At 38.3% G+C, this 23791-nt stretch overlaps 2 protein-coding genes across 2 annotated transcripts in view; both read left to right on the top strand.

Annotated features, from left to right (window-relative positions):
* Window positions 1-23791, top strand: part of LOC149248834 (uncharacterized) — a 265848-nt gene that overhangs the window by 177610 nt on the left and 64447 nt on the right. Inside the window, exons 23-25 of the mRNA XM_089451173.1 lie at window positions 606-974; window positions 1253-1337; window positions 6115-6261. Coding sequence (XP_089307299.1) covers window positions 606-974; window positions 1253-1337; window positions 6115-6261 — 601 coding nt within the window. The remainder of the gene's footprint in view (window positions 1-605; window positions 975-1252; window positions 1338-6114; window positions 6262-23791) is intronic.
* On the top strand, window positions 9554-20235 carry LOC149248835 (uncharacterized). The gene is made up of 4 exons (XM_089457546.1): window positions 9554-9724; window positions 18281-19160; window positions 19275-19416; window positions 19541-20235. The coding sequence occupies exons 1-4, from the start codon at window positions 9554-9556 to the stop codon at window positions 20043-20045; spliced, it is 1698 nt and encodes a 565-aa protein (XP_089313672.1). The 3' UTR covers window positions 20046-20235.

Genomic DNA, 23791 nt, shown 5'->3' with positions numbered 1-23791 from the left:
ATTGTAAGAGATCACAGCTTTTTCCTTAGCATGCTAGTGTGTGGATGTGTTTGTCTATAAGCTGTCAATTCACCCAATTGCAACAATGCAGAATCTCCATTAAAGGTTGCATGTAATCACCTTTTCCATGGTCCGAGACTCCGTGATGCCCAGTAGACATATGACATCCCAAAACTTTCCTTCCTGTGTAATCGTCAACTTTTCTCCAAATTTGACTCTTCTGTAATGAAAAAAGGGGAGAGCAGAGAGGAGAACTCGGCTGCTATTCACTACCAGGATCTTTGGGCTATCTTGCATCTCCACAATGATTACTTAACAAGTTAACTGTCTCCAGTTGCTGACAAATCACTAAACTGCTATCTGTGAAAAAAGATAATAAAGCCTTTGTTTTACTGGAAGGCCATTGTAAGAGCAGGCGAGTCAATCACCTTGGATTCAAAAGATGGATGTGTTTGCATGCCTTTGATTCTTCATAACACCTGATGCATGATATTCTTAAATAAAGCATTTTCAATTTGGTTTTCGTATTCTTTGGGCTTGATCCCAGTTGCATTTCTCTCATTTTGCAGTTTGTAAATTAACTGACAAATAATGATATTTTTCAGAGTAGCACCTCTTCGACTTGAATTTGAAGAGCATATGATTTTGCGTTTGGTGGACTTTGTAAAAAGTCTATCTTGGAGATTTTGGAAGGGAAGCACACAGGAACAAAATTCAGATATGTGGATATTAAAATATGGTATAGGGCAGGTCAACAATTCTTCTACAGATGTTCGGAATTTTGAATTTGTTAAGAATCCACATTCAAGTCAGCTGCATTTCCTAAAAGTTATGGAGAGTTATAAAAGTGAGCCATCTCCTGCTGCGGTAATGCCAATTGCTGCTCCATGGCAACAGATCTTTCTCTTGGCAAGGAGGAGGAGGAAAATATATGTTGAAATTTTCCATATTGCGCCTATGAAACTGACCATAAGGTGAATCATAAACTGGTGTCATGATTTCTGGCGCAAAGGTTCCCCAATTGAAAATGGAATTAAATAAGAATTAGTTGGCATCAGCAACACAGATTTTAAATTTGATTTGTATAGACATATTTCTCTACTGTTTTAAATTCATGATATAAGCTGCAAAGCATCCAGTAAAGAGAGTTTTCACACATTCTGAGGGAAGAAGGAATTAGTCATAGACCTGATGTGCATGTACTACGACTATGCTTTTTTATTGGCTCTTACTATGTTTTTCCTTTTATCAGCTTTTCCAGCACTCCCTGGTTGCCCAAAGATGATCGTAAAGCTGCAACACAATCATTGATGTGGATCAGCAGCACAACATTGCAGGTATAGAATAGAAAATATTTACTTTTGGGATTTTATCTTAATTTATGCACTTTGTGCATGCCCATTATGTGAAATCGAGGGAATTTTCCTTTTATCTTCGAGACATTGTCAGCTGCCACAAAGAAGATGCCAACAATATATTCACATGAAATTAAATCTGCTGGCCCAACTGTTTTCTAAACTCCTACCAGGCCTAAAAGCTATCTGATAATAAGATCTCCAACAAACCAGTTTACAGAGATTCAAGGGAGACCACAATTCAAAGAAAGTTATGATCAATCAAGAAAAATGGGAAAAACTGAATACATTTATGATTTAATAGAATTTATCACTGGGTCCTGTTACCAAATTGATTAGCAGGGTTGCAAAAGTCCATGCAACCTATTAGGATGGACACACAGGATAAGGGCCCACTGTCACCTTGGCCTGAATCCCCATTCATTAGTCCCAACTTCCTCTTGAAAGGCCAAGGGTGGATTTCCACTCAAGAGTCAATACTTCAGCCAGCTCCAAATAAGCCTAGTGCCCTAAATGAGGTCAATAAGACGTGGATGAGTTAATTATGGGAACTCTCCTGCTGATTTCTGTATACGAGTATGCAACCAAAAACTAAAAACAACGAAAAAATACACCAAATGATATTAGATGTGGGATGCAAGTGCTCAAATTTGAGGTAGGAAAATTACACTAACTAGTTTTAGAGTTATTCTTTACTTTGAGTTACTAGTTATAGGGATTATAGAGCTAATTTGCTCACCGACCTGTCAAAACGGACTGCAAAATATGCAGTAAATTGCAGGGACAACAACTAGTTTCATTTAAACGGAGCACCCAATGAGTGCGAACGCATCCGTAGATGTGATAACCAAACTTGGCTCACTAATTAACAATCCAAAATACTTGGAAAACAATAAAGAAATCCATTTAGGAATAATACTGTAGTGAATAATGGATGATAGAATTGATATGATATGATACAATGAATCCCCGTATAGACACCTAAGTGGAGTTCCCTTTCATTGATACTCAAGTCTTTTCATTATACTAATTAGCATTTAATTATGAGTTATTCATTTATATTTTATATTAAACTATATGTTTATGTTCATAACATAGCCATTCCCTTAGAAATGCTTTGTCCTCAAAACATATTTGTAACTTTCTTGGAGCTGTCATAGCGGATGATATGAGATGATATGAGCTTCCAATTGTGACGCAGAATTGTCGGACTGTAAAATGATCTAACCATTCCAGATCAATCTTTTGTGGAACCTTGCAGTTGGTTGATACTCGAAATAAATTGTTATTATGAGACTTAATTTCACTGATATCAATGTCTTTCGGAGAAAAAGTTAGTAGTTTCTATTCTGAATGATCTTGATACATTAATTGGTTGAAGTATCTTCTTTTATGATGAGAATGTAGATAAGGTATTTTTGTACTATGGTTTTCCTTTGTTATGCTTGTAGCATTTTCCTGGCTTATTTTTGGTATATGATCTTCTTCATGTACTTACGTTGCTTTGTTTGTTGGATCTTCACTTGAAATCTTCATCATTTGTGCTGCAATATCTGAGTATGTTTTGACTTTAATTTGATTTCCATCTTTTTGAGCTGTGAGATTAATGGGATCTGTATTTGTTCCTTTCTCCGCAATTTGGACTTTTTAACCTAAAGACTCTATGCTTTTGTCTAGATAAGTTCTATTTTGTTTTGCAATGACTGTTCATCATTCTTATGCTTCTTGATTTGACTGAGTAAATTTTGATTATGGTTCCTAAGACATGAAAATTCCTTAGCTTCTAATTCATCTACTTTATTTATTAATGTTCTAATCTCTTCATCTTTTTGCTGATATTGTCTTCTGAAATTCTTTCTCAATATCTTCCTTTTCTTGTTCTAGTCTATTTTCGAATGACTGCTAATCATTCTTGTGCTTCTTGATTTGAGTGAGTAGATTTTGATTACGGTTCCTAAGACATGAAAGTTCCTTTGTTTCTGATTCATCGAATTTATTTATTAATGTTCTAACTTCTCCATATTTTGCTGATAGTGTCTTCTGAAATTCTTTCTGAATATCTTCCTGTTCTTGTTCTAATCTTTGATAACTTTGTCTTGTAGCCTTGGATTTCTTGACTTGTGCAGGTAAGCGAGAAATTTCCTCGTTTTTATTCATGATAAATTCGTTAAATTATTTTTGCATATTTGATATTGACTTTTGACTTCCTGAATGATTACCTTTGATATCTCTTTCAGATCTTCTGATGAAGGTACTATTGAATCTGACTTCAATGTAATATAGGGAAAAAGTCAAAACGTTTTCTCTGTATTTAATATGAATGTGTACCCAGTGTTTCAAACTAGGCTAATTCAAGAATTATGTCGATTTCTTCTTTATACATAATTGCAACATTGAGTTGAGATATATATTCATAATTATCAATTGCCACTTGCAAGTCCTTAATTATATATTGTTTCTTGCAGAAAATATCATCTTTTACAATTATATGTGGTATTGGAATTAATAATTGATTTACCAAATCGATACTACTGTAATTTTCTTTATGCTGCAAGATTTTTTTCAACAGAAAAAGGAACTTTTTTGTTATTCCTGTTGGAATAAAAAAACTATTTCTGTAACGTTCCTACTAAGGAATAACAGTAAATATAGAGCTGTGAACTAGGAACAACAGTACAGAAACTAAAATTCAGACACATAAATCGGTACGCCAACAAAATAGGGCAAAGTAGCTGAGGCATTTTTTTAAAATTGGAGAAATGGGTACATGAGTCAGAACAATAGAATCTGGGCTTGTTCATGCAAGCTATGCAAAACCTAGGTGGAAACTTGATGACCCAAGTGCTGGAATGTCTCCCCACAAAAACTCCATACTGCCCAGAATTTTTGTCAAATGCTGCTAGAATGGAACTGGAATTTTGCTCTCTGTAATTCCCGAAGAATTATGCAAAAATAACCCTGGCCTCTTCTCACCAAACCCAAAAAATACCCAGAAAGGAATTTGGCTATTTCTGGGGACCTGGAATTTCCCCAAGAAGTGCAAGTTGCCTCTCTGGTCTGCTGTACGAACTGTTGGGAGAATTTCTGCTGTCAAACACTCCAAATTCTCTTCCAAAATGCCTCCCAAACTCCCTGTAAAAATCCAGGTTATATCTGTGTTATTCTCTGTTGCATGTGATTGGTTTCTAATATTTTTGCTTCTGCTGTTTATTTGGTTAAAAACCCAGAATATTTATTGTTACAAATCAGATTATAAAGCATTTTTTATTTCAGATCTGTAATTATTTGTTCAGACAGTAAATTTGTAACTGGGTTTAAAGAAATTAACACTAAACATCCAAGACAGGTTTATTCAAATACAAATAATATAGTATCACAATCCTTGAGAAATGACCTGGGGACAACAGTGAGCGGTTGAGTCTTATCACTCACATGGAAGAAGATGGATGACTTATGGATGTCCATGGCCCTGCTTCAAACATCTTACATGCTGCCTTGTCCTGGTTTTAAATTTTGCAGTGGAGTCTGTACAACCTTGATCTGCCATCCCAAGAATTTGGTTATGGCTCTTCTAGTATGAGGAAATATGTTAGGCAAATAATGACACAAACAGACAGGTAAAAAGAGTTATTTATCTATATCTGACTGTTCAGATGGAACTGTTTAGTCATGTCTCAAAAATTGGTATCTTGCATGCTCCAATTTTAGTAACCACCCAGATCATATTGGAAATTCCAAAGGAACCACAATTACAGCTATTCAACAGTGATTCATCACAGTGGGATTGGAATAATTTTAAGACCATTGCTAGTAATGTGGAGCGTCTTGAGTTTTATCTGTACTTTTCAATGAGAAAGCCCCTCTGAGAAGCATCATGGGCATATCTCAAGTAGAAAGGAAGCATTTATTCTGGAAATGTCAACTAGTGTAAATGTAAGTTAAGAGTGCACCTGTTCATTTGCAGTGATCACCCTGATAGGTTTAAAGGAGAGCAAGCAAGAGTAACTTTAAACTTATGGAAACTAATCAGATTAAAAAAGCTACAATTCTTTTGGGGAAGCCAATTGGAGATTTGCGCCTTAAAATTTCTTTAGGGAAATTGTCAAACATCCAATTTGCTTGCATAGAGCATCTTCTGGGGAAATTGTCAATATTTAAATGGACAAAAGGAAGATTTTTTTTTTTATTCCGATACATCTTAGCTTCTCCTATCCAATTCCACTTCCTGGGAGCCAACAAATTGGCATTTGAATTTAAGTTTCAAGGATTACTTGAAGGGTAGAGTATATCAAAATTTGACCTAACTTTGTTGTCAGCTGTTGGATATACCTATAAGTGTTTGTTATTAACTGTTGGAGTCGCCCACAGTTGCTCAAAATTCTCATGCTTAAGAGCACGTGCTTTTTGGCTATAGCTAGTCTTTTGTAATTAGCACTAAACTTGCGAACTGACATAAGAAGTGATGTACCTAATTTTGATTAAAGGTCAATTGTTTTGATTTCGAAAGGCTTCACTTAGTGGCCAGGACCATAATACATATTTAGAGTATCCAGTTGATTTTACACAGATTGGAATAGGACAATAATGAGGACAATATTTCAGTCACGTGAAATCACATCCCAACATACATTGTACAATTAATATTCTAGTAATTTTGTCTTTTACTGGTGAGCTATCTCTTTTATAAACAAAATTACTTTTCGTCATTGTAAGCTTTAGATCAGATAACAATGTTGCTGAATTCTTCTCGCAATTGCAGAGAGGTCTACTGGCTCTCATGGATGTGGAAGGTGCTCCAATTTATTTTCGACAACTAACTTTAGCTCACCCATTGGCTAGTTGGGATGCCATTCAAGGCATGGTCATAAGGCACTACACTCGTCAGCTTCTGCATGAAGTGTACAAGGTAAATAATCAATTACATTTGTTATAGCAAGGACACTAGATATTCCATCGATTTTGGATGTTTATTGAAATTATAAGCCATAGACTACATTTTTAACAAAATCTACATCAAAAGTGGATCTTTACTGTATTTTATTTTTATTTTTATTGTTTTTGGAGAAATACTTCTTAAATTACTCAGAAAACAATATTCACAAGCAGCAGAAAATATTTAGTACTGGTTTTCCAATTGGAAGTTATATTTATCTGTTTTTCGCAAAGTTGAAATTGGTCTTCTTGTTCTTGGATGTCTATTATGCATGTTTGAATGTGTCCACATTGTCGAAGTAATTGGCTATCAGATATTGACAACGCATCATCGATTGATCCATTGGTAGGAATCCATTGGAAGTTACCATGTTTCTTAGGTGTGTTAATGGTGGAGGTATTCCAAAGAGAAGAGATCCTGTATTCTCAAATTTGTTGTTCTTTCTTGCTTTATTTGGCTTAGGTCTTCTTTCACTCATTAATAGTTCGCTGACTACTAACTCATTTGACTCTATACTAGATACTAGTAGTCAGTGTTGATAACAAGGACATCAGCAAAAATCAATGAGGGTCTGGAGTGCATCTTCTTAGAAACCAACTTTGACTTAGAAGCATTCAACCTCCTCAAGTTGGTAGTCATGAGTGTCGACATAGGCATACAATGCTCCATCTTGAATCTCTTCAAGTTCTCAACTGCATACTTCCCTTTTCCAAGGAAGATCTCACTTGTTTGTTAACAAACCTCCTTTCCCAAAACGTAGTGCATCATGCTGATGTCCTTCATTTCAAACTCTATTGCAAGATCCCACATACACATCTCTATGAGTTCTCCAACCTTGTAAGAAATAGGTCATCCACTTAAACTACCAAAATGAGTGGATTGTCACCAACTAGTATGTAATATATGATACCCATGCCTAGTGTTAGCACTCCTTAGCTTTCCCAAGCCTGAGAAAGGAAACCAAAGAGGTAACCACAGACCAACTTTGGACTTGGCAGCTAGCCCTGCCAAATTAGAGAGGGCTCTCTCTAAATCAACCTCATAGTTAATGGAAGTGACTAGAGAATATGAGGGTTTTAGGCTAGGTATTAGCTTAGTAAGGTTTTGATTAGGGTTTGCTGGATAAGAAGCACATGGTCTAGGAACTAGGCCAAGTAGGTCAAAAGATCAGTTGTAGACATAGAATGAGGCAAGGTAGGTGTAATCAGTGACACAAATGGTTTGTCATTGTAGTATGGTAATGAGGAAAGAAGGAGAAAAATGAGCATACATTTATGAATTCATTTATTTCAGAGGATGAAAACACTTGTATGAAAATCTCAAACAAAATAGAGCATTCAAGACAATGTATTCTGCTTAACAACTTAAGAGATAATCATGAGAAGAAATACTGAGCACAACATCCTAACCCAGTTTTATATTAATACCCATTAATATTTTATTTTTCCTAAGTTTAGACTTAGGAACTCCATTAAAAATTTAATTATTTTAATATCTCCCAAACCGGTTAGAATCTGCCCAAACCCTTTCTGGGTCTTGGAGATCTCATGTGGTTTAGCCTCTCCACAAATTTTCATGGCTGGAGCACATCCGAAGCTACCCCAAATCAACAATCATTCCTTGCCCTAGGTCATCAAAAGAGTTAGTGGGTCATCATATAGGTCATGGTCTAGGATATACATTTGATGATCATCATATCAGTCATCAATATCAAACAAGGGAGTCATGTCATTCATTTTTGTCATCATCATGGGAGTTAGCAAATTAGGGAATAAAGTTTTCAAAAAGCAATCAAAGTATCATTTCCTATTCAAGTTATAATGCTGCAGTCAAATCATATCAGCCAAGTCATTTTGTCAAAAGTACACATGATGTCATTCAACCATCAAAGCCAAAAATTCGATTTTTCAAGTATAAAGGGGCATCAAAACATTTCAAAGTTCATTTCATCCTTTCAAAAGTTCCAAGAGCTCCTCTCTACCATTGAGACACTCACCATAGCCATCAAAGCATCGAAATTCCATCACCACTCCTCTAGCTATCAATTTGTTGCATTTCTGGAGAGCCTCACTGCGCTTTTGGAGGTTGTTGCGCTTTTGATTAGGAGGCTAAAAGGAGCAAAGAACAAGTTCATTCTTCATTTCAGAGTTTCAAAGCATCTTTCAACAAGTGGAGCCTTCACAAACCCTAGATGTAGTCAATTCCCTAAGAAAATTGATTAAAATCCTTGCTTAGGGTTTTGCTGCGTTTTTACTGCGTTTTTCCATTTTCAAGATTGTTGGCTCCTTTACAAGAGAAATGCACTTGTTTCTAAGTTTTCCTATCCCTGATTACCCTCATCAAAGACTTTCCACCTTTTCACCACACTCAAAATCACTCATTTTATCATTTTCCCTCACAACCCTAGCTAGTTACTACGCTTCTAGCTTAGGACTGTTTTTCCTTTTTTCCCCTCTTTTCTCACTCAATTGGAGAAATTCCACTCCCATTACCTTCCTCACACATATCCCTACCCCCCATAATTTCCTCAGAAATTATCCTATCCCTTCATTCCCTCACCTCAAGTTGTTGCGTTTTCAACCCTGTTTTGCAGCTCATTCCCCTTGCCCATTCTTGTTTGAAACTAGGGTTTTTGTCAAAAGTAAAGTCAAATCATGGAGAAGTCCAGTGAAAGAAAGAAGTTTAAGGGAGGACAAATCTCAAGGTATGAGCCAACTCATATGCAAGAGGTCAATGGATCAGAATTCATCAGAAGATCATTTGAGTAGGCGGGCTACCTAGGGTTTTGTCTAAATGTGCAAGAGGTAGGTTATCATCAAGGTTTAACAAGCATATTTGCCATGAATTTCAGGAAACATCAGAGGTCATAGCATCAGCCACTACAACCCCTAATGAAGGTGAGATTTGGTTCAAGGGGATGGATTTGGACCTAGAGCAATACAAGATGTCCTTGAAGCCACAGTATAAAGAGTCTCCATCTCATATTCTTCCTCGCAGACAGTCGTTGGACAAGTAGAGCCCATTGATGACGATTATCATGAAGTACTTCACTTGTTAGCGGAGGTTTACTAGGTTATATCAGTATCATATTAGATTATTGATGCATTTCACTTCCATCAAGCCCCTAAACCTACCTAACTATCTGTTTAGAAGTTTGGTGAAAATGACTGAGAAGGTGCAATCCAAAGGAAGAAATCACCAAGCAAGTCTCTTCCATCATGCTCTAATCAAAGTAATAGTCCTCCACCATCTAGCTCAGATCAATATGTCATGGGAAAGCTTCTTAGAGTCAGCTGCTCTTCCTCCTGTTTCAAATCAGCCAAATAGTCAGAGCACTCCTTCACCACCCTCCAGGCCACAAGGACTGCGATCATCCAGCATGTCATCAGTGACAAAACTCAGACTAGAACAGAGATTTCAAATACCTACAAGAGAGGTAAGTGGTTGATTTTTTCTCTTGAGATAGAAGAGGAGATGCCTAAATCTAAACCTAGAACTACGTCTCAGGCTAAGAGACTACCTAAGGACGTTGTGGGTGAAGAAACAATTCAAATTGAAACCATGATGGAATCACCTAGAGACAGAGATGACCCACCTTTCCATACTCACTAAGAGGTGCCTCCTGAAAGAGAGATAGTTGACCTAGCAGAACACCATGGAGATAAGGCAGCAGATGACACAATCAAGGAGAAAGAGGCACAGATCAGGGAGCTAAAAGATGACCTTGCCAAAGCCAATTTCATGGTGGCTTTCTTAAAGCAATAGAATAGAAAATTAAAACTAAGCCTAGTGCAACAAAACAAATCACAAGAAGACCCTTCATCATCTAGCAAAGCAGGTGTTTTGGCAGCAAAGGATAAAGGTAAAGCAATCATTGATGTGGAGCAGTTGGAAGAAAAGGACATCCAGGTACAGCCAAGGAGACCCAAAACTAGAGCAGTGGCAAGAAAGGAAAATCATGTAAAAGAGCCATCTCCTCCTCAAGCCCACAAAGACATAGGTGACACCATAGCTGCTGAACTTGAGAAAGACAAGGAATATTCACTTGAGAGGGTAAATGACCACTTGGAGAAGCTACTGTATAAAGCAAACAGGGATACCAAAATGCAAAGAAATATGGCAAAATACTACTCTGCTAGAAACATGATTTGCAAAAATAGGGTTAAAAACATGAAGAACAAACTGAAAAAAGCCCTAAAGAAACTCAAGAAGAGGGATAACCTTGACCTCTTGGCAGATGCATCTTTGGTAGTTTGAACACAAGGCAGAAAGCAAAGAAACAAGGTAAATTTTTGAAAATTTTGAGTTTTTGATGCACACAGGGAAAAGTAGTCTATAGAAACGCAGCGAGTACTTGCTGCGCTTTTCCTCAGGAGGTCCAAATGCATAATTTCAAGCATGTGGAGGTAGCTCAAGGCATAAGGATGTCATAAAAGTACTTTGGAACACTTGAAAAGTCTTAAATTTTTAGTAAATGGTCAAAAAGTGCCAAATTTTCACCTTTCTACCACCTTTTCAGGGCACTCACTGCGTTTTTGGATAGTTTGTCTTCAAGTCAATTTTGAAAGGGTTATATGGAGGTTTTTGTTTGGCTCAATGCAGTGTTGCGGGGGAGCGCCCCCCCCCGAACCCGCTCCCGAATCGCGCTCCGGGCGGGAGCGGCTCGGGAGCGCGCTCCCAAAATCGCTCTCGGATGGGAGCGATTTTTGGGAGCGCGCTCCCTTAAAAAAATTTGCGCTCCTTGGTCTGTTAGGGAGCAACACAGGGAGCGATCGCTCCGGCGCTCCTGGAGCGATTTTTAATGCCCAGGAGCGATCAGGGAGCGATTGCTCCCTGATCGCTCCCGGACATTGAAAATCGCTCCGGGAGCGATTGGAGCCGGGCCGAGAGCAGTTCAGCGGAAAAAAAATCCGCCGGACTCGAAAAAAAAAAAAAAAAAAAAATTTAGAAATTTTTTTTAGTTTTATAAGCCCAATGGGCCAAAAAAAATTCATTATAACTTCATTGAGCTTGAGCTGGAGCAAGAGCAAAGGAGCGAAGAGCAAGTGCTGAGGAGCAAGGAGCAAGTGCCAAGGAGCGAGGAGCAAGCCTGCAGAGGTAAGTAACTTAGTAATTTAGTTAGTTTAGCTGGTTAGGTAGTTAATTTAGTTAATTTAATTTAGTTGTTTGAGTTTAAAGATCATGTATTTAAATTAAATTAATAAATTAAATTAATTAATCCCAATAAATTAAATTAATTTGCAGATTCAAGAATCAAAACCCTACAAACATCAAACACCATGGACCTGGCTATATTTATTGGCATTTTCCTCTTCCTGGTCCCTTTAATGGTTATTATGGTGCTGGAGAGTAGGAAACGGAGGGGGCCCCAAACTGAAGAGGGGGATGAAGAAGCCGGAGAAAGTCAAATGGGTGAAAACCCCAGTGAGGAGGAGCTGGAGGAGGGTGAACATGACCCTCAAAAAACTAAACAAGACCAAACTCCATTGTGGAAATATGTTCACAGGGCTGAAACAGGGAGAGGGGGTGGAACCACTAAATTTCATTGCCCCCATTGCAACACTGATTACACAGGTTCATACACCCGTGCTAGAAGACACCTCTGCGGGAAAAGGCCATGGGATGGAGAGAAACAAATAGGAATCAAAACTTGTACAGTGGTGTCAACAGCAGATAGAGCCAAATACATAAGGGAAGAGGAGGAAGCCCAATACAGAAAAAAAAATCAAGGGGTTTCTTTGAACCAAGCTCACAATCACAAAGAACTCCTTCAGCATCCTCCCAAGGCAGTGGATATGGACATGGAGGCATAGGGTCATCATCTTTAAGGCGTAGAACCATATCAGATTTCCTTGATGAGGGGTGTAGGAATGATGTGGATTCAAAAGTTTACAGGTTTCTCTATGCATGTGGGATACCATTCAATGTTCTACACTCACCTTATTGGCACGAAATGATTTCTGCCATAAATGATGCCCCTAAAGGACACAAGAGCCCTGGGTATGACAAGGCAAGAACCGTTGGCCTTGATCATGAAAAAGCAAAAATATCACATTCTTTGAATAAAATGACAAGTTCTTGGACTGACCATGGGGTGTCCATTGTATCTGATGGATGGACAAATGTAAAAGGCAAGCCATTGATAAGTGTTCTTGCTGTGTCTGTTAGTGGTCCCATCTTTCTAGCTGCACATGATTACTCAGACAAGTTCAAGATCGCCATCAACATTGCAGAAGCATTACTTGAAACAATTGAGCGTATTGGCCCATACAATGTCATCCAAGTCATCATTGATAATGCTCCTAATTGTAAGGCAGCGGGAGCAATTATTGAGGATAAATACCCGAACATATTTTGGTCTGGATGTTTGGTTCACACATTGAACTTTCTGTTGCATGATATTGTCAAAAACAAAAATGAACAATACCAATGGATTGGTAATTTGTACAAGAAAGGAAAACAAATGATAAAATTTATTACAAATCATAGCAATACCCATGGCCTTTTCCGCAGTCACTCGAGATTGGAGTTGCTGAAGATTTCGAGGACTAGATTTGGTAGCTATTACCTCACCTTCAGGCGCCTTTTGAAGGTAAGAGAGGCATTAGCTAGCATGGTATCAAGTCCACATTGGCAGGTGTTAAAGGAAAGGGCTACAAATGTAGCTGACATGGCAGGTTTTGAAATGGTGGAGGAGGCCGCTCTTGATGGGCAGTTTTGGACAAGTGTGAGGCAGGTATTGGATTTCACCAAGCCAATTTATCACATGATTCGGTTTGCAGATACAGACAAACCAGTGATTGGCGAGGTGTATGAGCAAATGGATACCATGTTCGGGGAAATAAAAGACATTGTTCATAATAGAGATCCCAACTTGTACAAACTGATTCATGATTGTGTGTGTGAACGGTGGAATAGGCTTAACCTTCCACTACATTGCTTGGCGTATATCCTTACGCCAAAATACTACTCTACATCTTGGTTGGGCCAACCTGCAGCAGGGGGTGGGGTTAGGACCAAACCCCATTTAGATCAAGAGGTAACTAAAGGATATTTGGAAGCATTAGAAAAGTTGGTACCTGACAGGGAGGAATGTGCAGCTGTGCGCCTTGAAATAGGCAGATACTTCAATGGCACTGGTTTGTATGGTAACTTCCATGCAATGGACGACAAAGATAAATTTGATTCTCTCACATGGTGGGAAACATATGGCGGCCACGGACTTTTGCCAAAATTGGCAAAAAAAGTTCTTTCACAGGTTGTAAATTCTTCTTCTGCAGAGAGGTGTTGGAGCACCTACAGTTATATACATAATGTGAAAAGAAACAGACTCAATGAAAGCCGAGCAGAAAGCTTGGTTTATGTGCACTACAACTTGAGGTTGTTGAGTCATTACTGTGATCGGGCTAATGAGGATCCCACATATAAAATTTGGGACAATCACCCAGAGGATGACAATTTGGAGGATGGCATTGTACATATTGAAGAACTAGAAGAGGAACTTGTAAGGGATGAAAATGAAGCAGCAGCCATGCCACCTCCACCTCCACCTCCACCATCCAGTAGCAGTGCTCGAGGTCCGAGTCTTGTTCCTTTGCTGTCGCCACTTCCATCTACACCCTCGCGTGGAGGTTCTAGTTCTGGTCGTCGGTCTGTGCGGGAGACTCCTAGAAGACCACCACGACCTGCTTATACTCCTGGAGACTCTCGTGGCAAGGGCCACATGTAGATTTACAATTTACTTGTCTTTTTTAGTTTCTATTAGACTTTAGTTTTCATAACTGTTGAGTTTTGAATCCTTGACTCTTGATTCTTGACTCTTTCATATCATAATGATATTTTTTGTAAACATTATATCACTGTGACAATGAAAATTTGAAGTTTGAAGTTGGGCCTTGGCAATTATAACTCGTTGGTAATGATTGTGAATTATGAATATGATGCTTTATGAAAGACTAAAGTTGTTTCATTTCATCTCATTATTCATGTTTCATTTTATAAATTTTTAACATTTCATATCATGTTAACAGTTAGAAGTTAGGACTTAGAAATATCTTCGATATTACTTCTTGTAATGGTTAAACTTAGCTTACAAGTACAACTTTGGTGATCAATGATGATAAATGTTATTGAATTTTCAATTCTGAAAGCTTGAAGTTGAAACTTTAATATTGAATTTGATGAATCATGATTTATAAGACTCAATATGTTGCAGTTGTAATATGTATTTTACTAACTTGTGGACATGGTTGATGACGATTATAATTTCTAGATGATTGATGTGATATGGTTCAATGATCAATCTATGTTTTTTTATGTTTTTTATGTCTAATTCATCATTCTACATGTTTTTGTTGACATATATGTATCAAAAATTAAAAAATATAAAATATATATATATATATATATATATATATATATATATATATATATTTTTAAAAAATCGCTCCCGGATTCGCTCCCAAACCGGGAGCTTCTGAAAATGGTCGCTCCCGCTCCCGTTTTCGCTCCCGCTCCCGCTCCCAAGTAACATGGTTCTGATCTATGGTAACAAGGATTAGCAACAAAATGATTAGGACCAATAACCTTTTCTTCTTCTGCAATAAGTGGGACATGGTGTTTTTGAACAGCAAGTTCATCTCTCATGATGATCTTTTGCATCATTTCTTCCATTGTGCTTACCAAAATGTCAAGTTTCACTTTTGAAGATGTCAGGTGCTCCTTCTCTATGTTCTCCCTCTCTTCTTCCTTCAACTCTGACCAACAAATTAGCTTCAACATTTATTGCACTGTCCTGCATTTCTTCGAGTGTTGTAGTGCTCCTTTCTCTCAATTGAAACGCCATTTCCAGATCAAAGGCATCCGAGTAGTGTAAGAGAGCTAAACCAAGAGGTGGTTTTATATTAGCAGGCATTGAATAGTATACTTGATTGAACCTGGCAGAAAAGTGTTGCACTGTTTCTCCTGGCTATCTTTTCAAATGATTATATTCTTCTAAAATTAGAAAAGGATTCCTCTTGATCACCCATTTATCAAGGAAGACTTGCACAAATTGATGGAAATCGAAAATGCTTGTAGTTGGCAAGTTTTTGAACCATTTCTTGGCTTTGCCTTGCAAAGATAGAGCAAAAATCCTGATGTTGACATCATCTTCTTCAACCTCAAAAAGGTTGAGAAAATTTTCAAAACTCTGAATGTGTTTTTCAGTAGTGATGTTACCATATTCTCCATCAAACCTGGGAAGATATTTATAATAATTTTTAGGGAAATCATGGAGTATAGGAGGTAAGATGAGAGGCTTGTATCTATCTGGAATTTTACAAGGTATAGGAGTATGTACAAAAGCTGTAAGATTAGTCTTGATCTCTTGAGGCTCATCAAATTGAATATTATCAACTTAAGTTTCAGAAGAAAGGTCTTGACCAAGATAAAAGACGTAAAGAGAATTTGGATTCACAATTTTCAAAGGAAAGGAATCAAATGCAGGTCTGTGATCCTTTCTCAAATATAGTATACTTTGGAAAACCTTCTTGACATTCTCAGGAAAAGAGAAGAAATAATTAACAATAAAGCATATTATGTCTTGGATGAAATTCCAACTTGAATACCTGATCTTTCCATATTGTCTTATCATGTTTCTGTTGGCAAGGTTCATCCTCTAGTGGAGTCTTTGGATCAAATTTGAAACTGATTTGGAGTCACTAAGTGAATGATTTCAGCCTTCATGTGTCTGATCACTGTCCACCACCAACAATCAGATTTGCAACCTGAACTGTCTTTCTTGGAGAAGATGAAACCTTTCATCTCGATCCCTGGCAACAATGCCAAAATGTTAGCACTCCTTAGTTTCCCCAAGGCTGAGAAAGGAAACCAAAGAGGTAACCACAAACCAACTTTGGACTTGGCAGCTAGCCCTGCCAAATTAGAGAGGGATCTCTCTAAATCAACCTCACAGTCAATGGAAGTGACTGTAGAATATGAGGGTTTTAGGCTAGGTATTAGCTTAGTAGGGTTTTGATTAGGGTTTTCTGGATAATAAGCACATGGTCTAGGAACTAGGCCAAGTAGGTCAGAACATCAGTTGTAGACATAGAATGAGGCAAGGTAGGTGTAATCAGTGATGAAAATGGTTTGTGATTGTAGTATGGTAATGAGCAAAGAAGGAGAAAAATGAGCATACATTTATGAATTCATTTATTTCATAGGATGAAAACACTTGTATGAAAATCTCAGACAAAACAGAGCATTCAAGACAATGTATTCTGCTTAACAACTTAAGAGATAATCATGAGAAGAAACATAGATGGTTGCCCAAAAATATTTAAAAATCAAATGCATAAGAAACACTGGAGAAAACAATGCCACTGAGCACAACACATGAATCCCATAAAAAACGCTGCAACTGTATATTATTTTTGCCAATATCAAGTACACTAGTTCAAAAGTATGAGCTTCCAATATCCAACCCTCTCTTTGACTTAATTGTGACTACATATCAGTGTTGCACACATCGCGATTTAATCGCGATAAAATCGGAAAATCGCGATTTTTTCAAAATGCCGATTCAAATCGCGATTTTTATCCAAAAAATCGGCGGAAATTTTTTTTAACGATTTTTATCGAAAAAATCGCGATTTTTAAGGAAAAAATCGCGGGAGGCGCGGGCAGCGGGGGTTTTATATGTAAAATCGATTTTTTGTTTATTCATTCAGCAGTCCGCCGCGGAGGAGAAGGAGGAGAAGGAGAAGAAGGGAGGGAGAGGGTTGCCGTCGCTTGTGGGAGCCGATTTTAGGAGGAATCCAAGCCAAGATCGCGAATTTGTCCATAAACCAGGTATGTAGATTAATTTTTTTTTGTTTTGGTTCTCTAAAAACTTTGTTTTTCATTGTTTTTAAAGAATTTTTAGAAATTTTTCATTGATTTGGGATGGGTTATTTGTTATGACTATGAGAACCAATTTTTGATTTTTATTTTCTCATTTTCTTTAAACATTGTTTATTTTTTTTGATTTTTCATTGTTTTTTGGGTTTAGAAATTCAAATTGGGATTTTGGAAATAATTAGCTTGTAATTTTGCAAATGCTAAATTGTAATTTGTATTTACTATTTACTATTATCATTTATGTAATCCTAAATTCCTATTTCCTAATCCTTATTTTTCCATAGGTTTGCAAATTCAAAATTCAAAAACAAACATGCCAAGGAAATTGGATCCTTTCTGGGAATATGGTGACCCTAAAACTCCGAATGATAGACAAAACTTGATTTGCAAGTTGTGTGGAAAGGAAATATTCGGGGGGGTGTACAGGTTGAAGTTCCACCTTGCACAAATCCCTGGACGTGATGTGGGGCCCTGTCTAAAGACAAATGCTGAAATTATCCAAAAAGCCATGAGAGCATTGGGAGAATTAGAGCACACTAGAGACGCCAAAGAAGAACTCAAAAGGCAACTAAGAAGGTCAGTTGAAGGAAGTGGGCCAAGTGGCACAGGTTCTACTGCAGCGTCAGTCAATCCGTTTGCTGCATCATCATATTTTGTTCCTCGAACCACACCTGGTTCACAACCAACTATCGGTTCAATGATGAAAAGAACTGAAAAAGAAAAAGCTGACAAGTTGATGACAAAATTTCTCCTCTGGAGTGATATTCCTTTCAGCATTATAAGGAATAATCCATTTTTCCAACCTACTCTTGATGCTGTTGCCAGTGTTGGCCCGGGGTACAAACTCCCTTCTCTTCATGATTTCAGAGGCCGGCTTCTTCAAGATGAAAAGCGTGACTGCACCCAAAGATTGGAGGATTTTAGGGCATCATGGGCACAAACAGGATGCACTGTTATGTCAGATGGTTGGACTGACCAAAAGGGGAGAACCCTTATAAACTTCTTGGTTAGTTGTCCCTTGGGGACTATGTTTATCAAATCTGTTGATGCAACTCATCAAATCAAAGATGCAAAAAATTTATGTGATTTGCTGGATGTGTTTATTTTGGAGGTGGGTGCAGAAAATGTTGTCCAAGTCATAACGGACAACGCTGCAAATTATGTTGCTGCTGGTAGATTGCTTATGGACAGGCATCCTACTTTATTTTGGACACCTTGTGCTGCCCATTGTATTGATTTGATGTTAGAGGACATAGGGAAAATTCCCTTTGTCAAAGAGGCTGTTGACTCATCAAAAACCATCACAAAATTTATTTACAATCACACATCTGTGCTTAGCTTGATGAGAAAATGCACCAACAACAAAGAGTTGGTGCGCCCCGCCATTACACGGTTTGCGACGAGTTTCATATCTCTTCAATCCCTCTTGAATTCTATGTGGGATTTGAAGAGAATGTTTGTTTCAGAGGAGTGGCGTTCTTCGCCAATGAGCCGCAAACCAGAAGGAGAGGCCGTCTGCAGACTTGTTTCATACCAAGAAGACTTCTGGGCGGGAGTGCAGGAGGTGTGCGCTGTCACAGAACCTTTGGTAAAGGTTCTTCGGTTGGTAGATGGTGAGAAGCCCGCAATGGGCTATTTGTATGAAGCCATGGATAGGGCCAAAGAAGCCATTCGGTCCTACTATGATGACAAGGGAGATGATGGGTTCCAGAGACAACTCCTTCTATGGAAGGTCATTGATGAGCGATGGAACAACACACTCCATCGTCCCATTCATGCTGCTGGCCTTTTCCTGAACCCTGCATTTTCTTATGCATGTGGGTTTAATTTTGATGTTGAGGTCGTGGAAGGATTATTAACCTGTGTCCAGAAGATGGTGAAAACTCCAGAAGAACGTATGGAGGTCTCTAGACAAATTGAGCAATATAAGTTGTCAGGTGGCACATTTGGCTTTGAGATGGCTATCAATGATAGGACGGTTAAAATCCCAGGTATTTTTTAGTTTGTAGTATGTACTTTGTAACTTTGTTTCAAATTTCATTGTTTCTTCAAATTCCATTTTTTTCTTATGTTTATTTAAAATTTTCTTTGTAATTTTGTTGTAGACGCATGGTGGAAGATGTATGGTGGCAGAGTACCCCTTTTGCAAAATCTTGCCGTGCGCATCCTCAGCCAAACATGCAGCTCCTCGGGATGTGAGCGCAATTGGAGTGTATTTGAAAAAATACACAACAAGAAGCGCAATAGGTTAACACTTAAACATTTAAAATATTGCAAATTTCCAAATAAATTTTTGAATTCATTAAAGTTTTAAACAATATTTTTTTTATAATATTAATTATTAATTTATTATTTCATGAACTTTGTACAGGTTGGAGTCCCATAGACTTAATGACATGGTCTATGTCTACTACAATCTTCGATTGTGGGTGAAACAACTAGAGAAGACACCTGATACGGAAGCCATCTCATTGGATGGGATTGACACCACTGCTGAATGGAGGGTTGAGACCGAGAGGCCTCTCATGGATCCCACTGAGGATTGGTTAGTGCAGGATGAGGGGGAGGAGGAGGGGGAGGAGGAGGAGGAGGAGGAGGAGCAGGAGCAGGAGCAGGAGCAGGAGGAGGAGGAGTTGGAGGAGCAGGAGGAGGAGGTGACACCGCCTACCCGGGCTACCCGGGCTACCACTACCACCAGTAGAGGACGTGGTCTCCGTCCACCTCAGCCTCTTGTAGCTGCTACTACTAGTTCTTCAGCTTCTAGAGCACGTCAGACTCCACTGCCATTTCCACCACCACAGGCACCAGCTTCTACATCTAGAGGGAAAGAGAAAGCTGTGCCATATTCTCGCAAGAGGGGCAGAGGAAATCAATAGGATTAGACTTTCATTTTATTGTATATGACATTATGACATGATGAGATACATTATCATATTTTTTGTTGATATTTTGAGGCTGAGTTGGACTTGGGACTCAGGACTTACTATTCAGGACATGATTCAATGTTATGTGTGATTTTAGCGCTAGAAATGATATTGAACATCTTATATATTAGTTTTTTTATCATATTTATGTGTCAATGTATTTATTTTATGTTGTAGATGGTTTAGATATTAAAAAAATTGAAAAAAAATGAAAAAAAATGAATATTTTTGTGCCAAACGATTTTTTCCGATTTTTTCCCGATTTTTTCCCGATTTTAACGATTTTTCCGATTTTTTCCCGGCGCCGATTAAATCCCGATCGCGATGTGTGCAACATTGCTACATATAGATGAAAAACAACATTTCCCCTCTAAGGGGTCGAATCCTCCTTCATAGGAACTGATTACTTGATATTCTCTAACCACAACCAAAAACTAGGGTAGTTAGAAACCACTTCCCCTTTTAAACTAACTGATTCTCAAAGCATTTATCACAAGGTTTTTTACAATGGTAACACCTAATACACTCATTTACATCAGATAAGTTCAAGTTACAATCATTTACATCAACCCTATTTGACCTTTACCATTTACATGCAGTAAAATCACTTAATTCTCAGAAGCGCAACAAATATTTGCAAAAGTGCAACAACACTTTGGATGATGATTTGGAGGTCTTATAGGATGAGTTTTCTGCTGCAAAAGGCATGGATGGAAAGCTGAAGATGTCCTCTACACCATGGAGTCATTGAGCCAAGCAAAAACCTCCATATAACCCTTTCAAAATTGACTTGAAGACAAACTGTCCAAAAGCACAGCGAGTGCCCTGAAAAAGTGGCAGAAAGGTGAAAATTTGGCACTTTTTGACCATTTACTGAAAATTTAAGACTTTTCAAGTGTGCCAAAGTACTTTTCTGACATCCTTATACCTTAAGCTACCTCCACATGCTTGAAATTATGCATTTGGACCTCCTAAGAAAAAGCACAGCAAGTAGTTGCTACGTTTTTGTAGACTACTTTCCTTGTGTGCATCAAAAACTCAAAATTTTAAAAAAATTGCCTCCTTTCTTTTGCTTTTTGCCCTGTGTTCAAACTACCAAAGATGCATCTGCCAAGAGGTGAAGGTTATCCCTCTTCTTGAGTTTCTTTAGGGCTCTTTTAAGTTTGTTCTTGATATTTTTAACCCTAATTTTGCAAATCGTGTTTCTAGCATAGTAGTGTCTTGCCATATTTCTTTGCATTTTGGTATCCTTGTTTGCTTTATACAGTAGCTTCTCCAAGTGGTCATTTACCCTCTCAAGTGAATATTCCTTGTCTTTCTCAAGTTCAGCACCTATGGTGTCCCCTATGTCTTTGTGGGCTTGAGGAGGAGATGGCTCTTTTACATGCTTTTCTTTCTTGCCATTGCTCTAGTTTTAGGTCTCCTTGGTTGTACCTGGATGTCCTTTTCTTCCAACTGCTCCACATCAATGATTGCTTTACCTTTATCCTTTGCTGCCAAAACACCTGCTTTGCCAGATGATGGAGGGTCTTTTTGTGATTTGTTTTGCTGCACTAGGCTTAGTCTCAATTGTCTATTCTCTTACTTAAAGAAAGCCACCATGAAATTGGCATTGGCAAGGTCATCTTTTAGCTCCTTGATCTGTGCCACTTTCTCCTTGATTGTGTCTTGTGCTGCCTTATCTCCATGGTGTTCTGCTAGGTTATCCATCTCTCTTTCTGGAGGCACCTTTTCATGTGGTTGGAAAGGTGAGTCATCTTTGTCTCTTGGTGATTCCATCATGGTTTCAATCTAAAGTGTTTCTTCACCCACAATGTCCTTAGGTGGTCTCTTAGCCTGAGACCTAGTTCTAGGTTTAGGTTTAGGCATCTCCTCTTCTATCTCAAGAGCAAAAATCAACCACTTACCTCTCTTGTAGGTCTTTGAAATCTCTGCTCTAGGCTGAGTTTTTGTCACTAATGGCATGCTGGGGGATCCCACTCCTTGTGGCCTGGAGGGTGGTGAAGGAGTGCTCTGACTATTTCGCTGACTTGAAACAGGAAGAAGAGCAACTGACTCTAAGAAGCTTTCTCATGACATATTGATCTAAGCCAGATGGTGGAGGAATATTACTTTGATTAGAGCATGATGGAAGACACTTGCTTGGTGATTTCTTCCTTTGGATTGCACCTTCTCAATCATGTTCACCAAACTGCTAAACATATAGTTAGGTAGGTTTAGGGGCTTGATGGAAGTGAAATGCATCAATAATCTGATATGAGACCGATATAGCCTACTAAATCTCCCCTCACAAGTGAAGTACTTCATGATAATCTTCATCAAAGGGCTATAGTTCTCCAACAACTGTCTGCTAGGAAAAATATGAGATGGAGACTCTTTATACTGTGGCTTCAAGAACATCTTGTAGTGCTCTAGGTCTAAATCCATCCCCTTGAACCAAATCTCACCTTCATTAGGGATTGTAGTGGCTAATGCTGTGACCTCTGCTGACACTAAAAAGTTAATCCCTGCTATGGTAACATGATCTTTCCTGAAATTCGTGGCAAATAGGCTTGTTAAACCTTGATGATAACCTACCTCTTGCACCTTTAGACAAAACCGTAGGCAACCGTCCTACTCAAATGATCTTATGATGAATTCTGATCCATTGACCTCTTGCATATGAGTTGCCTCATATCTTGATATTTGTCCTCCGTTAAACTTCTTTCTTTCACTGGCATTCTCCATGATTTGACTTTACTTTAGACAAAAACCCTAGTTTCAAACAAGAATGGGCAAGGGGACCGAGTTGCAAAACAACGCTGAAAACACAACAACTTGAGGTGAGGGAATGAAGGGGAAGGAGGATAGGTTAATTGTTTAGGAAATTATGGGGGCTAGGGATATGTGTGAGGAAGGTAATGGGATTGGAATTTCTCCAAAAGAGTGAGAAAAGAGGGCGAAAAAGGGAAAAACACAATCCTAAGCTAGAAGTGCAACAACTAGCTAGGGTTGTGAGGGAAAATAATAAAATGAGTGATTTTGAGTGTGGGGAAAAGGTCGAAAGTGTTTGATGAGGGTAATTAGGGATAGGAAAGCTTACAAACAAGGGGGTTTCTCTTGAGAAGGATCCAAAAACCATGAATTTCAAAAGCGCAACAGAAACGCAACAAAACCCTAAGCAAGCAATTTAATCAATTTCGTGAGGGAATTGTCTGCATCTATGGTTTGTGAAGGCTCCACTTACTTGTTGAAAGACACTATGAAACACTGAAATGAAGAATGAACCTATTCTGGGTTGCTTTTAGCCTCCCAATCAAAAGCCCAACAACCTCCAGAAGCACAGCAAGGCCCTCCAGAAATGCAGCAAACTGATAGCTAGAGCGGAGGTGATTGAATTTCAAGGCGTTCATGGGTATGGTGAGTGTCTCAATGGTAGAGAGGAGCTCTTGGAACTTTTGAAGGGATGAAATTACTTTGAAATGTTTTGATGCCCTTTTATACTTGAAAAATCGAATTTTTGGCTTTAATGGTTGAACGATATCATGCGTACTTTTTGACAAAATGACTTGGCTGATATGATTTGACTGCAACATTATAACTTGAATAGCAAATGATTTGCTGACTCCCATGACGATGACAAAAATGAATTACATGACTCCCTTGTTTGATATTGATGATTGATATGATGATCATCAAATGTATATCCTAGACCATGA

The sequence above is a fragment of the Pinus tabuliformis genome, chromosome 7, assembly GCF_031772625.1.
Source record: "Pinus tabuliformis cultivar Carrire ecotype Pingquan chromosome 7, CPIR1, whole genome shotgun sequence".
Lineage (NCBI taxonomy): Eukaryota > Viridiplantae > Streptophyta > Pinopsida > Pinales > Pinaceae > Pinus > Pinus tabuliformis.
This window is presented reverse-complemented; position numbering and strand designations above follow the sequence as displayed.